We start from the raw sequence: 26094 nt of genomic DNA, 5'->3' as shown, positions 1-26094 counted from the left end.
GGGGTAATCGGGATGGGTGTGTCAGAGGCAATGTGATTGGCACAGGATAGAGCAGAGTTTAGGGCTGTTGTACATAGGGTCACTATGAGTCGCAAGTGACTCCACGGCACATAACAACAATATTAATGATCATTTTTGTGTGCCATCTAGTCAGAACCAATGCATAGCTGATCTGCCAGTGGGTTTTCAGGGCAGTAAGCTGTATGGGAGGAGAGTTTTCATCCTTCTCTCGTGGAATAGCCAGTGAATCAGAACTGCTAATATTAATAATATTGTTAGACAATTTCTGCATTCTCTTGGTTTATCTATTTTTGGAATCACAGATGGATCATCTCCAGTGATTTGCCTAGTTCTTCCCAATGTCTTGGTCCAGATGAGGGAGCTCCTCTGGGCTTTGTATGTATGGTGGAACACTGGAATTAGTATTCATTCTTTCAGTTCTTGTTGCTTTATTTTTTACCAGTGTTTTCTATGCAGCTTGGACTTGTCCTTCTGAATATATGCTCCTTCCTGAAATGGTTCAGTGGTGGCCAATTCTTTTTGGTATAGTGACTCTGTATTCTTTCCATCTTCTTTTGATACTCCTTATGTTGTTAATATTTTGCCTATACAATCCTTCAGTATTGTAATTTGGAGCTTAATTTTTTTCCTTTAATTCATTCAGCTTGAGAAATGCCAGGCCTGACCTTTCTTGTTTTCTCACTCCTCATCTTTGTACATTTCACTTTAATACTTTGTTTTTTCTGCTCAAGCTGCCCTTTGAAGTCTTTTGCTCAGCTCCCTTATTTCATCATTTCAGCCTTTGCTTTAGCTTCTCTATTAAAGTTTCAGAGTCTCTACTGACATCCATTTTGAACTTTTCTTTTTTCCTCCTGTTTTTTAATGACCTTTTCTGTTGTTCATGGATCTTGTCCTTGATATCATCTACAATTTATTTGGTCTTCAGTCTTTAGTGTTCATTTTGTCAAATCTATTTTTCAATTGGACTTGAAATTCGGGTAGCATATACTCAAAAGTTGTATTTTGACTCTGTGGACTTGTTTTAACTTTCTTTAGCTTCAGCTTGAACTTTTATAGTTTTTGCCTTAGCCCCATCTGGGTGTATGGTCTGTATCTATGTCAACTGCAGACACATAGTTCACTGTTGATCTGCATATTCTATATCATCAATAGAAGATGGAGAGCTGGCCAGTCCGGAGAGACTGGGGTGAGGTGTAGTCAGAGCCCTGGAGACAGAGCCAAAGTTAAAGGTTTTGCTTGCTGGGGGATTGAGGAAGCCAGAGGTTTCTTGCGTTTGTATTGCTGGACTAAACCTGGACTTTCATTTGTTGACTTAGAAGATGTCTGAACTATGAGGAATTGTGTGTCTTGCTGTTAATCTGCCTTGGGACTGCTGTTCACTACAGCCTGGAATTTCGCTTGTATGTGTCCTTTGACTCTCCCATCCTCTCCCTCCAAACCTATTTCCTTAATAAACCCCACAACTATGAGTAAACTAAAGTCTGTGAGTCATTTGCAATGAACATTGGACCCAATAATTTGTAGAAGTTCGTACAGGGGCATGGGGGAGCCTTGTCTGAACTTGTGACTGGTACCAGGGATGCTGTTGTTAAGGACAGTTCCCTTTGTAGAGCTAATTGTGGTTGGACTTTGTGCTTTTTATACAGCAGTAGCCTTGTATGTCAGGACAGATCTTGAAATGTTCTTCTGCCATCTATTCTGCCATTCCTGTATAACAGGTCATATGATTGTCTGATTCAAAATGGCCAATTTGAGCTCAGTAATGCCTAGGATATTGTGATTTTATGTATTTGCTTTTATTTAGACAACTTTTGATTTTTCAGATTCATACTTTATACATTCCATGTTCTAATTATTAAAGAATGTTGAAATAGTAACTGGGACATGGTCTAGAGAAGTAGGCCTAGACAATGAAGGGGTTGCAACCATGTTCATCCATGTAAAGGGAAGATTTAGGTGTAACAGGGAACTGTCTCTCTTTTTTTAGGAAGCTCTCTTTAAATATTTGAAGGAATATAGTATGAAAAAAAAACCCTAGAACCTTTTCTGCTTAGCTTTATAAACTAAAATAAGCAATAGAAAGTACAGGGTGAGTGAAGTTTACGTTGTTTTTACATCAGATTAGATTAGATTGAGTTGTTTTTAAGGAGTCCTGGTGGCACAGTGCATAAGGTATTTTGCTGTGAACCAAAAGGTTGACAGTTCAAACCCACTCCAGGAGAAATAAGAGTAATCTCTTCCCATAAAGATTTTCAGCTTGGAAACCCAATAAGTTCATTCCAGCTCAGTGATAGTGAATTTGATTATTTTGGGTTTGAGTTGTTTTTACATTTAGTGTGTTCTTTTTAACCAGAGGCGTTTAGAAAAAAGACTAGGCACCTTTTTAGGGAGCTCTGGTGGCCTATTGTTAAGCTGCACTGCAAACCTAAGAGCACATGGTTTGAATTTACCAGTTGCTCTGCAGGAGACGGATGAGCAGTCTCTAAAAACTCGCTGGAGCATCAGCTATGGGTCATTTCTGACTGGACAGTACTCAGCAACAACAGGTTGTTTTTACTTATTTTTATTGCTGCTAGGGTCAGGCATTAGACATCCTCTTAGCTCTTCTGTGATTCTGAAAATTTGTCTTGGAATGATTCTGTCACAGGCAGTCTGTGAGCCTCAGGCATTTCCTCAGTGCTGGTGGCTTAGTGGTTAAAATGGTTGACCGCTAATATCAGAGTTAGCAGTTCAAACTCAGCAACTGCTTCGTGGGAGAAGGATGAAGTCGTCTGCTTCCAGAAAGTTTCTTAGGCTATGTATGTGAGCCCTGGAAATGCTGGAGCACTTTTACTCTGCCCTTACAGGGTCATTGTGAGTTGGAATCTAATAGATGACAGTGGGAATATAGCTCACTTTGGCCCTATAGGTTGTTATCAAGCATGTCACAGTTGTCCTTAGCATTGGAAGGCAGCGTACCATGTACCAGTATATAACCATACCACTGTTGCCCACTGACCTTTATGTTGGATTATCCACCTGGCTCCGGTTTTTGGTATCTACCAAAACATCATACATACCAATGGAAAAGAAAAATACATTCAACAGGCATTAACAAGTAACTCAGATCTTCTGTAACACTTTTTAAAGTGTTCACTTTTCTTTCATATATGTACAAGATCTTAACCTTTCTTCCTCGGAGAGGGATGTCATGCTTGGGAGAGTGGAGGGACAGCCCAAAAGAGACTCTCCATGTGATGGATTGATTCAGTGACTGGGGTCATGGGGGTAGGTATATCAGAAACAGTAAGATTGGCTCAGGATAGAGCAGGGTTTAGAGCTGTTGTACTTAGGGTTGCTATGAGTCACAGGTGACTCGATGACACATAACAACAACTACCTTCCTTCTGTGGTATTTACAGAGGAGATTACATTATCCGTATTCATTCTGAAATGATAAGGAACCTTGGAAAGTATAAAGATGTATGAAGACTAGAGCACAGTGTGTTCTGTAGGTTTTATTGTTTGCTAATTTTTTTGTAATCTTACACTAATCCGTTTTTTTGTAATCTTATACTAATCTTCCTTGTTATACTTGAGCTCATCAGCTGTTATTGAATGTTAAGTAACTAAAGTTCAATGAGGTAAACTGGCCTCATGGTTTCAGTTTTGTGTTCTTTTTTCTACTTCAACATATCTCCTGAAGTAGAGATGAAGATTTAATGCTTCAGAATTTAAAAAGAGTAGCTTTTCAAGCAAAATGTTACCAGCTAAGGATCTTTTTTTTTTTTAAGGCTAAATTAAAGTCTTTAGAAGCTCACTAATCAATTTACCACAATTCAGTGGCTTTAATTTATATGAGATTTGGTCAGCAAACATTTAATTAAGAGCATTGTGCTTTGTGCATTGTATTTGGTGTTCATGTGATATGGTAAGCCACTTTTTCCCTGATTTGAACGTCCTATGACTTTGGAACTTAATTGTAGGAAAGGGACTTGAAACGTTTGATTTTTTTCCCCTCTTTTTTGTTTGACCTATAGGTGGTATCATGTGGATGTGGGTGTGGATTTCCTCCTGGCCATCAGCAGTCATTAGGATTTCATGTCAATTTTATATTGTCTCTAGCCTGGAGGTCTTCCTCTCCTGTGCTGTCCCTCCACCCTCCCAAGCATCACGTCTCCCTCTCCAAGGACTGGTCTTTCCTTGCAACATGTCCAAAGTATGTCAGACAAAGCTTCAGAATCCTTGCCTCCAAGGAGCAGCCTGGTCTCACCCTCTCCCGCATTTTTTCTCTTAGCAGTCCATGGTATATTCAATACTCTTCTCTAACGCCACAGCTCAAAGGCATCAATTCTCCTTCTTTCATCCTTTGTTATTGTCCAGTTCTCTGATGCATAGCAAGTGATTGCAAAGATCACGGGTCCGTATCAAGTGCACCTTAGTCACCCTTGATGAGATGGTTCAGTGACTGAGGTAGTGGAGATAGGTGTGTTAGAGACAATAAAATTGGCACAGGATAGAGCAGGTTTTAGGGCGGTTGTACATAGGGTCACTATGATTCACAGGCAACTCAATGGCATATAACAACACCAACAACTAGCTTGGAGACTTAAATTCATGCAACTTTGTCAGTTCCTTCATTCTGTAGAGGTTCAGATCCTGGTACAAATTACATAATTGCAAAGTACATTATATATTACTTTCTCCTTTATAGAGTACCATACAAATAAAAGTTATTTTTTGTAATGACAACAGTTTAACTTTAACGACAACAGTTTAATTTTGTCGCATGCCCCGAGTCTAGAGGCAGCTTTCTAGTTAGTAATCACCTTCTTTTCTTTTCTTTCCTGTCTTAAGTGTTTTGCCCAGTTAACTTGTTTTAGTAAAAATGGGTTGGAGAATCTTAAAAAACCATACACAAGGAGTTTGTTAAAGAATCATTTGACTCGGTAAACAATTTTCTTTGCTGATAGAGCTCTGATGGCCTACTGGTAAGAAGCTGTGCTGCAATCCCTGAGGCACACGCTTTGAATCCACCAGCTTCTCCACAGGGGAAAAGAATAGGCAATCCCCCATGCTGTTAACTGCTTCTGAAAACCCTCTGGAGGGTCAGCTATGGTCGCTTCCAACTCAATACATAGAAATACTACCACAATAGTATTTTTAAAATTTTGTGTTTATTTAGTGTGTCATCGCTTACTTGAGGCTTGAAACATTGAGAATGTGTTTCCTACATACTCATAAATATTCAGAAGGAAATTTTAATCTTTAATTATGATTTTTTTAGAAGAATTAATAATTAAGCCTTATTTATATACAGACTATTTATGTACTTTTAATAAAGAAGGGAGCTCTGGCTTTCTAATGGTAAGGAGTTGAGCTGCTAGCTCAAAGACACTTGGTTTGAATCTACCAGCTGCTCCATGGGAGAAAGATGGGCAATCTCCTCCTGTGCTGAACTCAACACCATATAACAATAATAAAGGCAATACAGTGAACTCATTGACATTGAGAGTGGTCTCTTAACAGTTTTGTAGAGCTTCTTGCATTTCAGGAACATCAGTGCCTGTGTGTCAGATGAATAAATGTTCCCTTTGACTCCTACTCCTACATATTTAAATATATATACTTGTCAAAATGTTCTTTGGAATTTCATACTAGATAATGTTAGTAATTCAGAAGTTAAACTCAGTTACCACAAAACCTTATGCTGGTTTTGTTTTTTACTTATTCATACAGTCTCCACTTGCCTTACATAAAGGGATCTAGTGTTTCTTATATAGCAGTTATGATGGGCCAAGTACTGTTCTAAGGGCTTTCTTTATCTGTATCATTAACTTACTTAATTCTTACGCCAGTCCTTTGAGGTAAGGACTATTGCTCATTTTACAGAGGAAAAAAACTGGTGAAAAAAGGCAGAATTTAAGTAATTTACCCAAAATTATACAGCAGTGAAGTGTATTAGAAATGGCATGGGAGAAGGGGAAGACAAGTAGATTTCTGCAAATCGGGAGGAATGAAGGATCTTGAGAAGGTTGGAGGTCAGTGGTTAAACGTACACCATATTCTTATTCTAAGTAACTAGGAGAATGTCTAAACAATAGATGTTTCTCTGTTGAAGTCTTGTAATAGCATATAAGTTTATAGAGAGGAAAAGAGGAATCAGTGATTATCGTGGTGCTTTGGGTACTGAATTAATAGGTTTCGATGAAACAACCAAAATAAGATTAAATCTTTGATTTGGAAATTGATCTTTATACATATATCCTCTTCCCGTCCTGCCCTGCAAAGTAGTATCTGTGTTTCACTGCCTTTGACCAATTTACATTAAGATTCCAGTTTTGCCATTGATAGACGATGTCATATACATAGTTGTATTTTTCACAGGTTTTTCCCCCCTGTTGTTTTCATCTGCAAAATATTGTACCATTTACTAAGTATGCAGGGATTAATTCTGGAATATTTGGTTTCATTTCTTAACAGTACAGTGCTGTGGATACCAGCCCACTTTCTTTATATGTCATGCACCCATTCTGGAACACTCTAGTAAAGGTAAGATAAGTTTAGTAAGCTTTGAATAACTTAAGTCATTTTGTGGGATGTAGTAACTGTAACTCCGATTTTGATAATGATATTGAAAGAAAATATCTTTCATTTGTTGCATACCTTTTGACTTATTTCACTATAGAGATCTAAGATTTTCTAGAATTTGTCATCTTTGTAAAGTACCTTTTAAATTTACTAAAATAAATTTGATTTTATTATTATAAAGCTTGTTCACTTACATTTTAAAAATAGAGAAGAAATGCTTTTCTTTTTAGAAGAAATGCTTATTTCTATCAAGGAGGGCTTATTTACATTTAAATATTTTTAAAACTTCTGCATTTGATCTTTCAAATTTATAGCTTTTATTATTACTTGGATTTTTACTTCTAATATATTGAAGTGAGATTCCTCTAATTTGTAAATTTCTTTGGAAAAAACAATATAGGTGTTTCCTACTTGGCTGGCTCCAAATCTGATCACCTTTTCTGGCTTTCTACTGGTTGTATTCAATTTTCTACTTATGGCATACTTTGATCCTGACTTTTATGCTTCAGGTAAGATTATTCCTTTGATAAAAAGTTTTGTAGAAATAAAAGAGAAGTGGTCATTTTTCTGGTTCTATTAACATGTTTATATTTCTGAGAAGTTTTAGATATTCTATAATGGTATGTGAAATGTTAAGATTGTATACCGAAACGAGATTGTTTTAGTGACCTATTATTTTTTCCCCTGTATATCTGTTTGTGTGTGTATGTATGTATGTATGTATGTATGTATGTATGTATATATTTCTGGAACTATTATTTGTTTATTTAAAGTATGCTGTCTAATGATAAAGAACAGAGTTACAAGAAGATGGACAATTAATAATAGCTACACTTTCCCTAAAAAATGGGCACAAACAGGGGCCAATACACTTACCAAATTCTAGGAATTTGCCTTTAATAACTCCAGCTTTCCCTGAAAATGTTTCTTAGACCTAAAATGGTTATTGACAAAAGTTTGGCCCCATATGATGGAGCATGCTTTCAGGTTCCTCCTGCCCTGGCATCAATATCTTGCCGTTCTGTTCCTATTTTTACTTTATTTCAAATCCAGGTTTGGCCTTAGGCCATAGGAGTAAACTGTGGGTCCTAGAAGTTATTTGAAATGAAGGAGAATAGTAGAAGATAAGATTACATCCATTGCTTAGCCACTTGGCTGAGCTGAGGAGAAGAGACAGATAGAGGTAGATAATTATTCTTGGCATTTTAAGTTAAAAAAAGTATTTTCTAATAGGTGTATTTAGGAGTTCTATTAAGTAGGAGTTTAGTATTAATTAATCTCTTGAGGTTCAGCAGACTTCTGTGGGCTAACTTGAGAAAATTTATAATCATTGAGAACATTGACTTTGTAGGAAAATTAAATTTCAAACACCTGGGACTTTTGAAATGATAGACAAATATTGAAATTTATATGCACACCAAACTTATTAACTGAAACGTCTAGCTATTGCTCTGTACATAAAATAAAATGGGAACTGAACTCTCAAATGCCAATCCTTAAACACTGGAATGTCCTTGATTTCTGTTTGAGCACTGAATTAGGTAAAATTTCATTAAGCATGGTTTGGGTATTATTTTTTTTAAACTTCAGAACATCCTCAAAAGTAACCAAAAAAATTTTTTTTCCTCTGGAGACTCTAAATAAGGTGATTTATCATGTTTATTAATAAAATAAAAATATAATATATACAATATAATAGATCTCTAGATTTTAGAACCTAAAGGACAAAATAAATGATCCAGGTGTGCTGCATTCTTTCTGCTTGGGAGTAGTAGATGGGAGCTTGAATGGTATATCCAAAGTCACATTGCTAGTTGATTATAAAACCAACTATAGATTCTTGGTTATTCTGTGATAAGGTAAAAGTGAGGGATGAGCATTTCTAATGCCAACATTTCCAAGTTAAGGTATTCTATATTCAGCTGAAAAGCTGATTTGGTTAGCTAATGAAAAATAGAGTAAGAGAGAGTTAAGGGTCAAGATGGATAGACAGATAGATAGATCGATCGATCGATCGATCGATAGTAAGTATTATCAGAAATGACCCTGTGGGGGAGCTCTGGTGGCCTAGTGGCAAGAAGCTGCTCTACAATCCCAGAGGAATGTGGTTCGAATCCACCAGATGCTCTGCCGGAGAAGGAGGTGCAATATCCTCCTGTACCAGTCAGATCTGATTTGACGGTACACGCACACAAAATAATAAAAAAAAAGAAAAAAGAAATGACCCTGTTTTTTGAATTTCAAGATGTGTTCTTTCTCATTCTAGGCAAAGAAATAATTTTTCATGTCAAAATGAATCTTGAGTTAAGATTAAAACTCAAAGTAGATGTGAACTGTTTAAAAAGGCCTGAGGAGTTACTTGTGTGCTTTAGCTAGGGTTTACACGTGCATTTGAACATTTTACCTAGCCCCGTATTGGAAATATATTGTAGAGGTAATTTAGCCTCTAGTTATCACTCTTCTCCTTAGCTGTATGCTATTGTAAAAACTGTTGCGTTTAGACTGTATTAAATGTTACTTGTTTTACTTTTCAGCACCAGGGCACAAGCACGTCCCTGACTGGGTTTGGATTTTAGTGGGCATCCTCAACTTCGTAGCATACACACTAGGTAAGATATTGGCAAATGTTTTTTCTAGTTAACAGCTGGTGAAGCATTCAGCAAGGATTAATTTAATTAGATTCATTATGTTTGGTTAAATTTGATGTCCACACTTTTGAATTCTTCTTTGAAAAAAATGTTATTCATTGCTAAGGATGTAAAGACTAAGATAAGAGTTATTGTTGTTAAGTGTAGTTCACTCGAGTACGACTCACAGCAACCCTATGAACAAAAGATCTGAACCCTGTTCTATAACTTTTGTCGTTTCTCTAATGTTCAGAGAGTTTTCAAAGGCCTGTTGTTTAAGAGGTAGATGCCAATCCTGCTTCCAAGATAAGTGTTAGCCAGTTATAATTTGAAGGGAAAATATGGCCCATTACCTGTTTTGTAAATAACATTTTTTTGGGACAAAGCTATGTTTATTTCTTTGTTGTTGTTAGGTGCCATTGAGTATGACTCAGAGCAACTTTATGAACCACAGATCTGAACCCTGTCATGTTCATCACTTGAGCCCGTTGCCTGTTCCTTTACATACCATCTATTGCTGCTTTTGATTGTAATGACACAGTTAAGTAATTGCAACAGTACGTGGCCTACAAAATCTAAAAACGCTTATTATCTAGCCCTTTGGAAAAAAATCTCCCCAAGTGTATCAGTCCTTGAAGAACATTTTTTCTTATCCTCAAGTTTAGGAAGCAATACTACATATTGTTATTGTTATGTGCTGTCAAGTCAGAACTGACTCATAGCTGTCCCTCCACTGGGTTTTTTAGAGGCTGTAAATCACATGGGAGAACATCACCCATCTTTCGCCCTTGTAGCAGAGGGTGGAGTCTTACTTCATGCCTTTGGGTTGCCCTGGTGACGCCTTACCACTGAACCACAGGAGCATGAAATTATTACAAAGAAAGTGAGAGAGATACTGTTACAGAGATATGTATCAGGATATTAGAAAGAACACAAAGAGAAGCTAAAGCAAAGGAAGAAATAATGAAGTAAGAGCCAAACAGAACATTACCAGAGTATAATGAGCTGTCCAGAGTCCTGGAGCTGATAAGCCAAAATGGAAAAACACATTTGACGTTTCCCAAGCTGAAATAACTGAGGAGAAAATTCAGACTTGAGTTGTAATACTGAAGAATACAATGGCAAAATTTTAATTCTTTAAAAAGTATCAAAGGTGGAAAGAATGTATAGAGCCACTGAAGCAAAAGGAATTGGTTTAAGTTAGTGATTTCAAGAGGTAGCATGTGATCAGGAATCAATGGTAATGAAGGAGAAAGTCCAAGCTACATTGAAGGCTTTGCAAAAAAAGAAAAAAGAAAAAAAAAAAAAAAGAAATGTGGCTCCAGGAATTGACAGAATATCAATTAAGATGTTTCAGAAAATGCATGCAGCTCTAGCAGTGCTCATTTCTCTATGCTCAGCAGTTTGGAAGACAGCTACCTAGTTTACCTACTGGAAGAAATTGATATTTGTGCCCACTTAAAAAAAAACCAAACATATAATAGTATAAAAAGAACAACCAACAAACCAAACAAGCTAAAAACCCAAGATAGCTGTGACCCAGCAGAATGCAGTTAATACCTAACAGTATCATTGATAGCACATACAAGTAAAATCTTGCTGAAGATGCTTTAGAAATGGCTGGAGCAGCACATTGACAGGAACCTGCCAGAAATTCAAGCTGTATTCAGAAGAGACTGTGGAATGAGAAATATCATTTCTAATACCAGGTTAATCTTAGCTGAAAGCAGCGAACACTTCAGAGATGTTTATTTCTGTTCTTTGACTGTGCAAAGGCATTTGACTGAGTCTATCATAATAACTGGATGGATGATAACATTGAGAAAAATGGAAATTCCAGAACACTTCATTGTGCTTGTGAGCAATTTGTACACAGACTAAGAAGTCCTTCAAACAATTAGAAAATCCTTCATGTTTAAAAGTCAGGAATGGTCTACATCAGTTATCTTTTTACTCTACCTGTTGTATCTTTATACATCTTTATACATATCTGAGGAGCTGGACTGTGTGAAGAATACGACGTCAGGGTTGGAGGAAGACTCATTAATGCCTTGCTTCTTGAAAGCAAAGAGGACTTGAAGCACTTACTGAAAAAAATCAAAGACTATATAGTCTTCAATATGAGTTCTACCCCAGTATAAAGAAAACAAAATCTTCACAACTGGATCCAGAAATAACATCATGTTAAATGGAAAAAAAGATTGAAGTTATCAGTTATTTCTTGGAAGCAGCAGCCAAGAAATCAAGTCATACTGCATTGAGTGGATTTGTTGAGAGTCCCTGTAAGGAATTCTGCCAAGGACTGCTTTAAAGTGCTAAAGAACACTTTAAAGATTAAGGTGAGCATGACTCCAAGCCATGCTATTTTCCATTGCTTCATAGGGACGTGAAAATTTGACAGTGAACAAACAAGGCCAAGGAAGAATTGATATTTTTTAATTACTATGTGGATATCCTGCCAGCACTTAAATTTCAGTGTCTAAAATTGTATGGTACATGTTTTCTATCACTCTTGTTTTCTTCAGACTTCCTTAGCACTATGATTGCCATTCTCTTAGTTATCCAGACTGAGAGCCTTGCCCCGACTTCTGTTTCCTTGTCTTTAGACTTTCTATCTTTTGTTGTATCTCCTTATTGTCTCACCAGTCCTCAGATTTTCATTGTGGCTCACTCTAGGCCTACTTTAGTTCCCCTCTCTCCAGCCTGTCATTCACCCTGATTCAGGTGAATGTTTGTGAAGCATAGACTGTTGTTACTCCTCCACAGGTACTGGCACCAGCTTCCTGTCTAGACTCTCTTCCTGTCACTCTCTTCATGTACTACTAGTCTCTGGTCAAACTAAAATACTTGACCTTCCCTGAGCCTGTGTTGTACTTTTCCATCTCATTTTTTTTTCCTTCTGATAGCTCTCCTTTTTCTTGAAATGGCACACTCCTTTAACACTTATCTACTGAAATCTAACTCATTCTTTACATCTCCACTCAAATTTCATCTTGTCTGGAAAGGCATTTTAAATTATCTTAGTGTGAGGAGAACCCTGTCTCTTCTGGATCCTTTCATGGTTTCTCTTACGTTTCATGTCTTGGTTTCCTTTTTCAGTTAAATTTTCTGAGAGCAGAAACTTACTCGATTTATCCTTATAATCTTCACACACAGAAAATACTGTCTTGCACAGTTTCAGTAAATTTAATTCTGGCCTTTGCCGGCCACCTACGCTTTCATTTTCTGAAAGTACTGCCAGAGGCAGTAGATCTGTGAAGAAGTGCATTTGCTAAGAACCTACTTACCACATACAACATTTTTTTTTCTGAAAGCATCCATAGTGGCAATAATTCTATTTCTAAAATCACTTTAATACCAAATAGGAAGGATTTCCAAAGTTGGATCCTAGAGGATGCAGTGTTTGTGCATCTTCTAGGAATATGAATAGTGAAGGTTTGCTGGAGGCTGAGCATTTGTGGCTGACTATTAGAACAACCCAATTGCTAGTCAACTTGGAGCAATTCAGAATCTACCTAGAGAGCAGGTTCTTCTGATCTTATATATTTTTAATTGTTAACCCATTACCCAGTTTATTTCATAAGGGTTGAGTTGCATACTGTGATATATTTTCATTTTTAGATTAAAACTACAAGCTTTGAATTGTGAGAATTAAAATTTTGGACTTTTGGAGTTTTTTTTTTTAAATTATTTGTGTGTGTGTGTACCGTCAAATCAGATCTGACAGGTACAGGAGGAGACTGTCCCTCCTTCTCCAGCAGAGCATCTGGTGGATTCGAACCGCATACCTCTGGGGTTGTGGCGCAGCTTCTTTCCACTAAGCCACCAGAACTTGGGGTGCATTTTTTGATACTGGCTGATGTAATGACCCTTTGGTTAGCAGCGTGATGTATTGATGACTCTGGGGCCTTCCTGACCCCTTCAGTTTGTTAAAGCAGACTTGCTGCATGCCTGTACAGATGCTGACCTTTTCCCTGTGGCTTCTGTTCTAGATGGTGTGGATGGGAAGCAAGCGCGTAGAACCAATTCCAGCACCCCATTAGGGGAGCTGTTCGACCATGGCTTGGATAGCTGGTCATGTGTTTACTTTGTTGTCACTGTGTACTCCATCTTCGGACGAGGATCCACTGGCGTCAGTGTTTTTGTTCTTTATCTCCTGCTGTGGGTAGTTTTGTTTTCCTTCATCCTGTCACACTGGGAAAAGTATAACACAGGGATTCTTTTCCTGCCTTGGGGCTATGACGTTAGCCAGGTGGTAAGTATGTGTTGTTCTACCTTCAAATTTCAACCATGGCTATGAATTGATTTTAAAGTCTGTCGTTTTGTGCTTTTTGATTAGAACTGTAGTGTGCTTTTTGAAAATTATTTTCCCATTTTTTAATGGAATATTTCAAACATACACAGAATTATATGATGAACCCTTAGCTGCCCATATTACCTGACCTCTGCAGTTTCCCCCTCATATTGTTGTTGCTTGCTGTCAAGTATGACTCATAGCGACCCTATGAACAAAAGACCTGAAACCTTTCTATAACTATCGTCATTTACCAAAGTTCTTAGAGTTTCTAAAAGCATGTTGTTTAGGAAGTAGATGCCACTCCTGTTTCCAATCCCCCCATGTAGTCAGTAGAGTTTTTCCTACACCTTTCCTCATCCTGCCCCTAGTTATTTATGATATTGTCATAAATATTTTAGTAAAAATATCTAAATGATAAGAACACATATACACATAGTCATACAAACTCACAGTGTTGAACCAAACAAATGATGATAATTTTTCAATGTCATTAAATATCCATTCTGTTGGTTTGTAAAGAAAGATGTACACATAGAATGAGATTATTCTCCACTTTTGAGTAGGGAGATTTGTTCTCTCGTGTGTAGGCTTGCTTATTCACACTCCCTGCCTTTGAATCTCAGCTTGTTGTGTTGCCATTTTGCCCATTTGCATCTAAAATTCCAGTAAAAAGTCAAATTAGAAAGTGGGTTTGAGGAATGGAATGATTGGATGGACAAATTATTATGATTATTTTAACTAGTGTATGAGGTGTTTTTTGTGTCTACCACTGAGTCAGAACCAAACCATAGCTGACCCTATAGCAGGTTCTCAAGCAGTAAATCACATGGGAGATTGCCCATCTTCCCCCACTCCCAGAGCAGCTGGTGGATTTGAACCATGTGCCTTTGTGATTGCAATAGTTTCTTACCACTCAGCCACCAGAGCTCCTTGCAAGGTACCTTAGAGTGTTCCAAATGATAGCCAATTGCTTGCATTATTTAAAAGTTAGTTATTTTATCTCACTATTGGCTAAGTGGTTTTTTAAGGCAAGAAGACTTGCCACATCATTGAGTTTATACATACTTCTTGCTTTTGCTAAAACCATTTGACTAGATTTATACTGTATAAGGCATTGCTGATTCTCTGAACTTTACAGCCATTAATGCATCTGTGTGCTTTTGTGTACATTTTTCCTTCCAGACTATTTCTCTTGTCTACATAGTGACTGCGGTTGTGGGAGTGGAGGCCTGGTATGAACCTGTCCTGTTTAATTTCTTATATAGAGACCTATTCACTGCAATGATTGTTGGTAAGAAGCTCCATGTTGAAGCCTGTCTTAATCATCACTTTGTTATCACCCACTAGAGGCAGCCAGACAGCAAAACAACCTTCTATGGTTTCAGCCTTACTATTAATGGGGGGAATGTGTCTTTTTTGGGTTTATATTTGTTCAGCACGAAGCTGTTTCTGTTAGAGGAAAATTTCAAAAGAGAGCATATAAGCCTTGTGAATTAAAAATTAACTATTCAAATTAATCTCGCCGCATTAGAGGTTCCACATTTAGGTGGAAATTAGGTATCAGTTTCATAGTTATGTCAACATTGACTCTTACTAGTTTGTATGTAATAGATAAAACAAAAATAGTATAATTACCTTAATTATTATGAAATAGTTGAGCCTCTACTCTGCTCACATACATACTTTTCCACTTATCCCACTGTGTGTTAGGTACAAGTTGTTAGTAGTGGTAATATTTCTCTTTTGTTTTAACTTTAAGGGGATAAACACAGGATGATTGGCTGAGCGGCTCTTAGGGAAAGAGGAAGGGGAATTGGGGGTTTTATCTTGGAACTTCTGGAGTGCCACTTAGTGGCACTGTTCACTGTAGAAGTGAAAAGAATTACCTATTGGATATTGCTGTGTTCTCTAGTTTAAAATAATCATGCCTTTTTCCTTTAGTGAAGCGTGGCAGTAGAACACGTGTGATATATTAGGCACCGGCTTTCAGTGACGGAGTGGACTGGGTCTTCTTTTCTATGGCTTTGAGCCTCATGTATTTTAGGAGCTGCCTCCCTTGTAAACTACCAGATTTTTTTGTTTGGGTTTATTTAAAACTGTTTGAGCTCTTCTTTATTTACCTAGAAAAAGACTGGAATCTTTTGATATAAGCTTGTTTTATAGTAGATTTTCTGCCTCTTTACATTATATTTAAAGATAGGCTCCTGATAGAGACATATAATTTTCTTTCTAACTTAAAAGCTTATTTGAATTCTTTCCTCTTTCTCTATAAAGAAAGCAGCTTTTAAAAATTTTTTTATTTTTATTTTATTTGTGTACTGTCAAATAAGATCTGACTGGTACAGGAGGAGATTGTCCCTCCTTCCCCGGCAGAGCATCTGGTGGATTCGAACTTTGCACCTCTGGGATTGCAGTGCAGCTCCTTGCCACCAGGCCACCAGAGCTCCCAAGAAAGCAGTTTTTTCAATGCTAAGTCTGAGTAGAAACAAATGACCAAAGTTCTTAAGACGTAGGCAAGTTAGTGTCTGTTGTTTATACTGGTGGTGTTCAGGGTAGAGCCTCAGAGTGAGGGTGTAGTTATGTTAAAAAGTTGGAAAGGATTATCTTAGCTCCACTTGACACTATGGGAGGATATGCTCCATGATTATAGTGGATAGACCATCAAAGTAGAAAGCATAAGCTCCTCTCTACCCTATTTTGTTTTTTCTTCTACTTTTTTAACAAAATCACAAGTATTTCTATTTTTATACAATAAATTCTTCGGTACCATCACTGACTTCAAGGATTTTCAGTATTAATTCCAATCTTGTTTCATATAGAGCACTACTCCTTCCTCCCTGTCATTATATATATAAGCCAGAAATTATTTATCTCCATTTCTACTATACCTCATTCTTTCCTTTATTTCTTATTATTGGGTGTCCTCTCCGTGTAGAAGCCTGAAAGACTTCAAGATTTCTTCTAGTGCAAATCTGGCAGTTAAATAAGTGTTTATTTATCTATAAATGTCTTTATTTTGCCTTTCTTTTTCTTCCAGCATTTTGAATATGCCACTTTAATGTCCTTAGCATCCATTATTTCAGAGACAGCCTATATATTATTATTAGTATCCTGGATGTAGTGTGTTATTTTTCTTGTGTTTGCCTGTCCTTGAGGTTTGTTGAATTTCTTAGATCTGTAAGTTAGCCTTTTGTTTACTAAATTTGGGAAGTTTTCAACCATTTTTCTTTAGATATTTTTCTCTGACTCTTTTTTCTTTCTGGGATCCCACTAGTACATATGTTAGACAATTTGATATTGACCTGCAAGTAAATTTGTGCATCTTTATTAATTTAATATTTTTTTTAGTTTTTGTATTCAGTAATATCCATTTATCTTTCCAAGATATTTTCAGTGCTTTTTTTCCTATTTCCAGTTAATTTGCTTTTAACCCATCTCGTAATTTTTTTTTCATTTACATTATTGTAATTTTCACCTAGAATTTCCATTTGGTTCTTTTTTTCGTAAAAACTATTGTGAAATAATACACAAAATGGAAATTTTCCCCATTGTAATTATTTTAAAGTTTGTAATTCCATGATGTTAGATATATTTAGTTTTGTGCAATTAATCATGCTGAAAGTTTTGTTGTGTTATTTTCATTTTGGATGTTTTCTAAGTTATCTTTGTTGTTGCATGTTTCAGTACTTCTTCTTATAGCTGGATAGGTAGTGATATCTGGCTCTATTAAGAAGTAATAACCTGTGGTTTCCTTGTTTTCAGGGTTCCAAGTTCTAAATCTTTAATTACTCTGCCAGATAGGTCTTTTTTTTTTTTTTTAATTTTATTTTATTATTTTTGTGTGCATGTACCGTCAAATCAGATCTGACTGGTACAGGAGGAGATTGCCCCTCCTTCCCTGGCAGACCATCTGGTGGATTCGAACTGTGCACCTCTGGGATTGTAGTTGCAGCTTCTTGCCACTAGGTCACCAGAGCTCCCCCAGATAGGTCTTTAATAGGTAAAATCAATAAACTTCTGCCTTCTTCAGCTCAAACTAAGTGCATTTTGGAAGGAGAGTTAGTGAAATGTATAGCAAACTCCTACTTCACCAAGCTCTTTGGGGTTTCTTGTTTGACTACTTAGTTTGCGTTATTTATCTTTTCTTTAAGATACATTTTTGTCTTTGCAGTTTTAATTGAAATTACTGTTTCTTAAATGCCTAGAAGTATGTAGGAGCAAAATACTTTAATGACCATAAAAATTTAGCCTTGAATTGTATCTCATTCCATTTACTCCCCTTTATGAAGACCTCTGGGCTTTTTCTGTAGCTGTTCTGTTTCCTTCATGAGGATGTCTTGTCTTTTGTTAGGGCAATACCAAAAGCAAGTCTATGAATGTGTCTGTACTATCACTGTTATCTGTATACATAAACAATCTAGAAAATAAACTTAAAAATTTAGAGTTAAATAATCTGTCGTGTATTAAGAGTATTAGAATGTATGAAATACCATTAATGAAGAACTAGAAGATGCCACTTCTCACCTTGGCATAGGGTGTTTACATGTTTCCCTAAAATGAAACTATTTTAATACTTTTGAAATTCAGAATGCTCTTTGCAGAAAATCTTTTTACAAGTTTTCGTAGTCTGTTCCCACTATCCCAGAGTGACAAGTGCTTCTGAATTCATTCATTTGGTTCTGGCTGTCCTCCAGGATTTTCCTCCTTAACATGAGTAGCTTGGCTGTAAAGATTTCTGGGGCCCTTGAGGACCTGAGCTTGCCATCTTCCTGTTCCTGTAAGATCTTCTAACTTGGGACACTGTGTTTCAGTTGTATTTGAAAATATCTGAGCAACCCAGCTACTAAGATAAGAGTTCTTTCTGGAGATATCCAGTCATTTCATTGTGTATTTTTAGCAAATTGCTGTAGGAATTGTTTTGAAGGATTGTTTTTCTACCTTTGATTCATAAGGTCTTAGCTGCATTGATCACCCCCCACCCCCAAGCCAAGTATAGTCACGAGGAGTCAGGAATGGACAAAGTCACAATGAAACATCCAAATGTGAGTGTGTAGAAAGTTGCCCAGATTTACTGATTTGAAGTTTGAAAGAGAATTATAAGAAAGACATTTCTGTAGATAAAAGACTCAAAGGATTTTAAAGCTACAAGAGACACTAGGAAATAATTTAATTCATCACCATTATACAGTTGGAGAATCTGTAGCTCAGAGAGACTGTCTGATTTGTTTTAGCTTCATAACTAAATATCAGAGCCATTTGTAGGAAGCTTGTAGTTTAAAGAAAAGATTAGTCACTGAGGGAGCATCTGTTCACTGTGGGATGCCCAGTTAGGAATGCACAGGAGTAAGAGTTGGTCACCAAAGGACACAGAATTAAATAGTTAGGTGTAACATGAACCTTTTTGAATTGTTGTTAGTTGCTGTCTACTTGAGTTCGACTGGTAGTTATCCTGTGAACAACAGTCTGAACACGCCTATACTGTGCCATCCTCATTCTGAGAATGTTCATTAAGTCGAAACCAGATCACAACTAACCAACCCATGATTGGGTGTCCAAGGCTGTCAGTGGCATGAGAGGAGACTGCCCATCTTTCTCCCTTGGAGCTTCTAGTGAATTAGAACCACTAGAGAGGTGTGGTTTGCACATTTCTTTTTGAACTAGACTACCAGAGCACCCATAAAGGCCGGGGAGTGGAAGGGGGGGGGAATTACACCTAGTAGATAGTCAACCCAATCATTATGCTTAGAAGTAAAAGACAAAGTCATGAAATGAATTTGATTATTTAGGGAAGCTGGTAAATGTCAAGAGTATAATGTCTACAGAATTGTGAATCAGAATAAAAGTGCTGAGGAAGCAACATAAAAGTGTTGCAAGTAAAAGGAAAGATAAGAATAGACATCGAAGGCAGCAGAAGCAATGATAGGGTTTCCTGGAAAGTCTGCTCTTAGACTTGAAAGGAAAACAGCAGTAGAGGTGAGGGGAAAAGTTGAAATAGAATCTGTTAGAAGTACAGCTGGGTATAAATGGGAAGCAGTACCATGTGTTAAGCATCTTTCTTAGCAGTCCCTCATTGTGCAGTCTCCACATGTTCATCCTCAGAACTCTGTGGAGTTGATACTGTTATTATCTTTATTTTATAAGAGAGGAAACTAAGACACTAAAAGCTTAAATTTTAAGTTATTGGCATAGTCAAAATTCTAGCCCAATCTGGCTTCTTGGCTGAGTCACCAAACGATACCACTGCTCTTTCAGATGTGAACATTGTTCAGAAATTTATTTCACTTCAGTGCCGAAGTAAACTTGAAACTGAAAATTATTGGGTTTGAAAATAGTGCATATTCTAAGAAATCATTCAGTTGTGATAATCACTCTTAAATAAGAACTCATGATAACTTTATTCTTTCTTTTAGGTTGTGCATTATGTGTGACTCTTCCAATGAGTTTATCTAACTTTTTCAGGTAAGTGTTTCTTTTATTCTCTGACAAGATCAGAAATAAGAGAAAATCATTGGAAATTATTATTCACATAAATTAAAAAAAACACTTTTTTTTCCCTTTTGGAGTCTGGGCCCCAATTTTGAAAAGAGCAATTTTTGATGGTATCTGATTTGCTAATGTAGTCAATTTACGCATGGCATGAAGAACACTGGTTCCTTTATTAGACTTTGGATCTGAGCACTCTTTGAATTCATCTTGAGGGAGTGCCTTCTGGGTTTCTGTTGATATATTCACATCTTGCTTTGTGAATTCATCCTGCATTAGGTAGCACCATCCTAAAGTAAAATTTCTTAAGTTGTGTAGTTTAGGACAAAACTCTGGACTTGTGCTCATCTTTCCAAACTGATGCTCTATAGATGATCTGCCTAGGATAGAGGTAGGACAGCTGGCATTTCATTTCTCGGGTCTGTAATGCTTTCTCAGCGACACTGAATTTCCTCAACCTCTCCACCTTATGTTTTATTGTTCTCCCCCTCAGTAATTTTGCTCCACTGTTTCTTCTACTCAGAAACACTTTCTGTATTTCCGCTTTATCCTTCAGCTCTCAAAGCTTTTTCTTGCAGCCTAAGTCTGTGAGTCTTCACTGTTGTAGCTGGTATTCACTGTAAACCAAATCCAGGCAAAAGCCACTGCCATCAGGTCACTTCTGACTCATGATGACCCTCCATTAGTTTCTAAGGCTATAAATCCTTAGGGGACTGTCCAGCCTTCTCTTGCAGAGCAACTGTTGGATTCAAACTGCTGACCTTTGAGTTAGCAGTGCAGCATGGTGTCACCAGAGCTCCTTGGCCTTCATTCTGGAGGCTATCAAATTTAAAGTTCCTCTCCTTTGTGAGGTCCTGATTGTGCAAGCTGTTGCCCAAGGTCATATAAATCAGCGCCAGAAATCAGGATTTAATTTCAGGCTTAGTTCAGATTAGCAAATTTACATTGGATTACATCCGGTATGTTTGGAGATAGTAATCCATGCAATTAATAAAACTCTTAGTTCGAAATATTTCCGTGTTGTTCTCACTGTAAGTTACTACTATTCTTTATCTCAGCATTTCTCAGAAGAGGAAAATACTCCTAATATTATTTTTATACTCTTTTTTTATATTTATAGTTGTATTATTTCTCCTAAAACTTCTAGAAATACCTAAAAAGTGCTGATACTATTTGTGTTTATTTTCTTCTCCTATTGGGATATAATCGTAGAACAAAGACCAGACATTACTATTACAGCATTTAAAAAGACCAGACATTACTATTACAGCATTTAAAAGTTGAGTTTAGAGGAAGAGTCCTTGGACCTTAGGAGTCAGTATGAGTCCCCTGGCTCAACCAGTTAGTGAGCTGAAAAATTGGTGGTTCATACCTTCTGTAGAGGTGCCGTGGAAAACAGGTCTGGTGATCTACTGATGAAAAAGCCAGAGCCTTCTGCTCTGCACACGTGGGTCACTAAACGGGCTTCAGTCCTGGCCCTTCCACGTGCTAGCAAGTTAACTGACTTCTGCCCATCTGTAAAATAGGTTCATCATGCTGTTTTTGCCTATGGCATAAAATTACTGTGAAGAGAAAATGAGAGCATAGATAGGAAAGTATTTTGAAAACGACAAAAATACTAAATTATGTATATTTTATATGTAATTATTTTGTGTTACTTGATTTTTTTTTCCAGAAGCTATAAAAATAACACCTTGAAATACAATTCATTCTCTGAAGTCATGGTTCCCTTCCTTTCTCCATGTTTGCTCTTCATTTTGTGTACAGCGTGGATCCTCTGCTCACCGTCACATATTTTAGAAATCCACCCGAGAGTGTTCTACTTTATGGTTGGAACAGCCTTTGCCAATATCACTGTAAGCTTTTCCTTTTAAAAATTATATGACAGAATGTGTGAGTGAAAATATGCACAGCAAAATATATCCCAGTGCAGCCAGCTATTTGTACATGTGCAGTTGACGTTGGTCTTATTCTTCAGGCCAGGCTAGATCCTTCAGAACTAACTTTGCTATCCTTTTCCAGATTATTGCAACACCATTCTGATTAAGGATGATTACTTGGGGCAGCAGTTTTGGAGGGAGTTTATCTAGCCTCATGGGATCCAGAAAACCCAAATTCCATAAAAAGTTGGGTTTTTCCTCCCACAGCCCCTGCCTCTTTAAGTAGAATTCATCTATAGAGTCTTTGGTCAAAACCTTGAGTTCAGTAACCAGCCAACCACTTCTTCTCGTCATGTGGCCAAGGAGGCAGCTGTTCATGGAGGCAGCTGGACGAGGAGGTGTCTCGCTCCTCTTCCCGTTCCTGAATCTCCTTCCTCTACTGCTCCAGGGAACAGAGACCAAATATTACACCATGAATGGCTTCTTGAAAACTGTTTTAAGATGCCATGCACTACACAGTGGACAGAAACACTGAAAACATATTACACCATTTGACTAGCATGCCCTGTGAAACCACGACCTTAAACTTCTAAATCGAGGGAAGAAAGCCGAGGAGGTGTATTTGGTTGAACAAAAGCAATATCAGCAGTTCTTCTATTGTAGATGTTACACAACATATACCAGTTCAGCATTTTAGATGTACAGCTTAGCGACACATTAATCATGTGTGCAACCTTTACCCTTAATCAATGCCAGTTCCGTCATCACCATAAACAGGAATTCTCTGCTTACTAAAGAATAACAGTCTTTGTCCCTCCCTCCTGCAACTAGTCACCACTTGTAAACTTTGTTCTCCATACATTTGCTCATTGTCATTTCATATATGTGAGATAATATAGTATCTGTCCTGATATTATGTTCACTTACGTTATTTGTAATAATCTTAAGGTTCACATCCATGTTGAAGTATGTATTAAGACTTCATTTCTCTATGACTGCCTCATAGTCATTCCGTGTATGTACATTTTTTTTTATCATTTGTTGATCTGAGAAATCTTATTGACTCAAAACTCAACTCAATGCCATCAAGTAGAAACAGACTCATAGTTGACCTAGCTGGTTTTCAGAGGCTAGATAGTACTGAAGATCTTTCTACATGTAGCAGTTCGTTAATTTGAACCCTTTTGTTGGCAGCACAACTAACTAGGACACTAGAACCCCCAGAGAAATCTTATGTAATGTTGTAATAAGCATGTTTTTATTTAAAAACATTTTTATGTTAGACTTATTAAAGAATAATAACTTCAAAGACAAAACATGCCAGAAATTACATTTTCCTTAGAAACCAGTAGAACTTTAAGGCTACAGTTGTCTTTTGGAATCATGGTAGACTGTTTTAGTTGTCAGTGCAAATAATTGGAATAATCTGGGATAATTTATCTTTTCTTCAGATTCCAGATGTTATTAACTGTTTTTAAAATGGCTCTAGATCTGGTGGTTGATTTGGAAAGCTCCAAAAGGGTTTTTTGAGAGAGATAAAAAAGCCTATACATCTATCCATATGATGTATACCTTTGTTTAATCAAGTGACTTTTTCATATAAGGACAGAGGGAAAACACAATGCATTTTAAAAATTCCTTTCTATGTGATGGCCTACCAAGAGCACGGACAAGACTGGGAGATGAGGAGACGCTGAGAAAAGACCCTGGCAGTTTTGATAGTTAGGAAGTTTTGTATTTTTAACTTAATTACTGAGCTTATGTTTCCATTTCTGTAAAATATGTGTAATATTCCGAGTCCTCTTGATTTCACTGGGCTTACAAATCTGAAAGTGTTAGCGCCTTGTATGAGAAGACTCTGAAAAGCTGAAACCAATCACTCAGATACTTAGCTGCCTCTTTCAGTTGGCATGATTAGTTGTCGTCGTGCTTTACTAATTAAATTTCTTTTCCTTTTTACCCCAACTTCAAGTGCCAGCTGATTGTTTGCCAGATGAGTAGTACTCGCTGCCCCGCCTTGAACTGGTTGCTTGCCCCGCTGTTCCTGGTGGTCGTCCTGGTGCAATTCGGGGTAGACCCTTATATCGAGAGCGTTCTCCTGTATACGTTAACAACTGTTTTTGTGCTGGCTCATGTCCATTATGGAGTGCACGTGGTGAGTGACCCAGGGCAAAACTGGTTCTTTTTTTTTTAAATTTAGGTTGTTTTTCATTTCAATGAACATCTACAGAGATTTTGGGATTCCATTCATTCATTGTTGCACCCTTCTCCCCTCACAAACCCCCCCCCCCCAAAAAAAAAAAACAACTGGTTCTTATAACTGCTGTTGAGTCCATTCCGATGCAGAGTGACCGGGTAGACAGTTGAATTGCCCATGGGGCTGTAAATATTTCAGGTGCAGACTGTCACTTCCTTCTCCCATGGAGTGGCTGGTGTGTTTGAAGTACTTGCTGACTTTTTGGTTCGCAGCCAAAAACCTTAACCACATTGCCACCAGAACTCCTTATGAAATAGTAAAAAGAAGATGGAAAATTTAAAATGAAATTTGCTTTTCATAAGAGCTGGAAGGATTGTAGGATAGTCCCTGCATTTTTAATTATATCCAGGTGTGTCATTTCAGATACTACTTCTTTAATGAATGTTATAGTAACTACAGCAGGGTAACTGTTATAAAGCATTGGTTCTTATTTGGGGCAAGTAGAAGTATGGGATGCTTTCTTGGTGAGTGGTCGTGCATTTTTCTCTGCCCACCCCTCTCAAAGTCTCTATAAACTTTCATTAAAATATCAAAGAAAAGATTTTTTAAAAAGACTAAGATAAAGATAATAAAAATCAGAATGGTTGAATCCCCCCCCCCCTAATTTTAACATGGTCTTGGAATTGGAATTTCTAATTAATATGTACAATTTGGAGTTGTTTTGTTGTTCATTTATTATCTTTTCTGAGGATTATTTCAATAAGATTGTGTGAAAGAGTATTCATACACTTTTATCATTCTTAAAATGGGTCTGTTTGATTTTAAAGAGATGCTGCAGTGAATTTGTTTGAGAAAATTCTATATTTTTTAACATATCTTTAAAATGGGGATCGCTTGTCATGCTTGATGACAAACAACTTTTTATATCTTGCCTTTGTTGCTAAAATCAGACTGTTTTATTGGTGCTTCTGTCCAAAGTAGCCTCATTTATTGAAACAAAAGAAAAACTATTACTCAAATTCAAAAGTCAAGTCTGCTGTCATGGAGTAGAATTTGACTTGTAGTGTCTCTCTAGGACAGAGTAGAGCTGCACCAAGAGTTCGCAAGGCTGTAAATTTCAAAGAGAAAGATTGTGCGTCTTCCTTCTCTTGAGAAGTGCCTAGTGAATTCCAGCTGCCAACCTTTTCTTTAGCTGTCTAATGCTTAATCCGTAGCTCTTTCTTAATATAAGACTTAATAATTTATATTTTCATTTGTTCGAGCGACATGTGCGTTGTATCAACACCCTTAGCCCTGCGATGTTTTCTCAATCATTTCACATGTATGAAGAAAGACACAGTTGCCAATGTCTTTGTAAATCCTCTCACACACACCTTCATCCCCCAGGAAAGAGGAATGTGATTCTTCGTAGCTTGGTAGGATTTGGAAAGACTAGATTTTGGAAGTAGGCAGACCCAGTCTGAAGTTCTAACTCTTGCAAGGTTCATTCTCATATTCTGATATAGCTATTCAACTGATTTTCAACTGTCCTGCTCTAGCATGTCAGTGAATTTTAAAATTCTGCATACTTTTAAAAAAAAAATGTCAGGTATATATTTGTCACTGCCTCATGTTCTGATTTTCTCTAGGTAAAACAACTGAGCAACCATTTTCAGATTTATCCCTTCTCGTTGAGGAAACCGAACTCAGATTGACTAGGAATAGAAGACGACAAAATTGGCCTGTAATCTGCAGAAAGAAGTACTGTAGATATGATGCTTGTAAATATTTCACCTATCACCATTGAACTGAACTGATCTACTTTGCAGACTTGGGAACTCAATGTGTGTGATACTTGGACAGCAGAAATTATTCATATGATATGAATTTGTAGAATTTGGGGCTTGTTAAATCTCGGCTTTTCTTTAATTTTTTTTTTTATAAAACCACGTGATTCTTTTGATTAAGCATGATGTACCATAAAAGTGTTTCCTAGTGATTTGAACTTCATGAGTCATTAATAATGTTTTTGTTCATACA

At 37.0% G+C, this 26094-nt stretch overlaps 1 protein-coding gene across 1 annotated transcript in view; it reads left to right on the top strand.

The window, feature by feature from the left end:
* Positions 1-25802, top strand: part of EPT1 (ethanolaminephosphotransferase 1 (CDP-ethanolamine-specific)) — a 45559-nt gene extending 19757 nt beyond the window's left edge. The window contains 9 exon segments of the mRNA XM_006880613.1: positions 6484-6552; positions 6992-7100; positions 9126-9200; positions 13211-13473; positions 14698-14806; positions 19926-19974; positions 21674-21854; positions 23851-24033; positions 25704-25802. Coding sequence (XP_006880675.1) covers positions 6484-6552; positions 6992-7100; positions 9126-9200; positions 13211-13473; positions 14698-14806; positions 19926-19974; positions 21674-21854; positions 23851-24033; positions 25704-25802 — 1137 coding nt within the window.
* The last annotated feature ends 292 nt before the right edge of the window (positions 25803-26094 follow it).

The sequence above is a fragment of the Elephantulus edwardii genome, unplaced genomic scaffold (genome assembly GCF_000299155.1).
Source record: "Elephantulus edwardii isolate Elephantulus edwardi_28Jun2011 unplaced genomic scaffold, EleEdw1.0 scaffold00009, whole genome shotgun sequence".
Taxonomy (NCBI): domain Eukaryota; kingdom Metazoa; phylum Chordata; class Mammalia; order Macroscelidea; family Macroscelididae; genus Elephantulus; species Elephantulus edwardii.
This window is presented reverse-complemented; position numbering and strand designations above follow the sequence as displayed.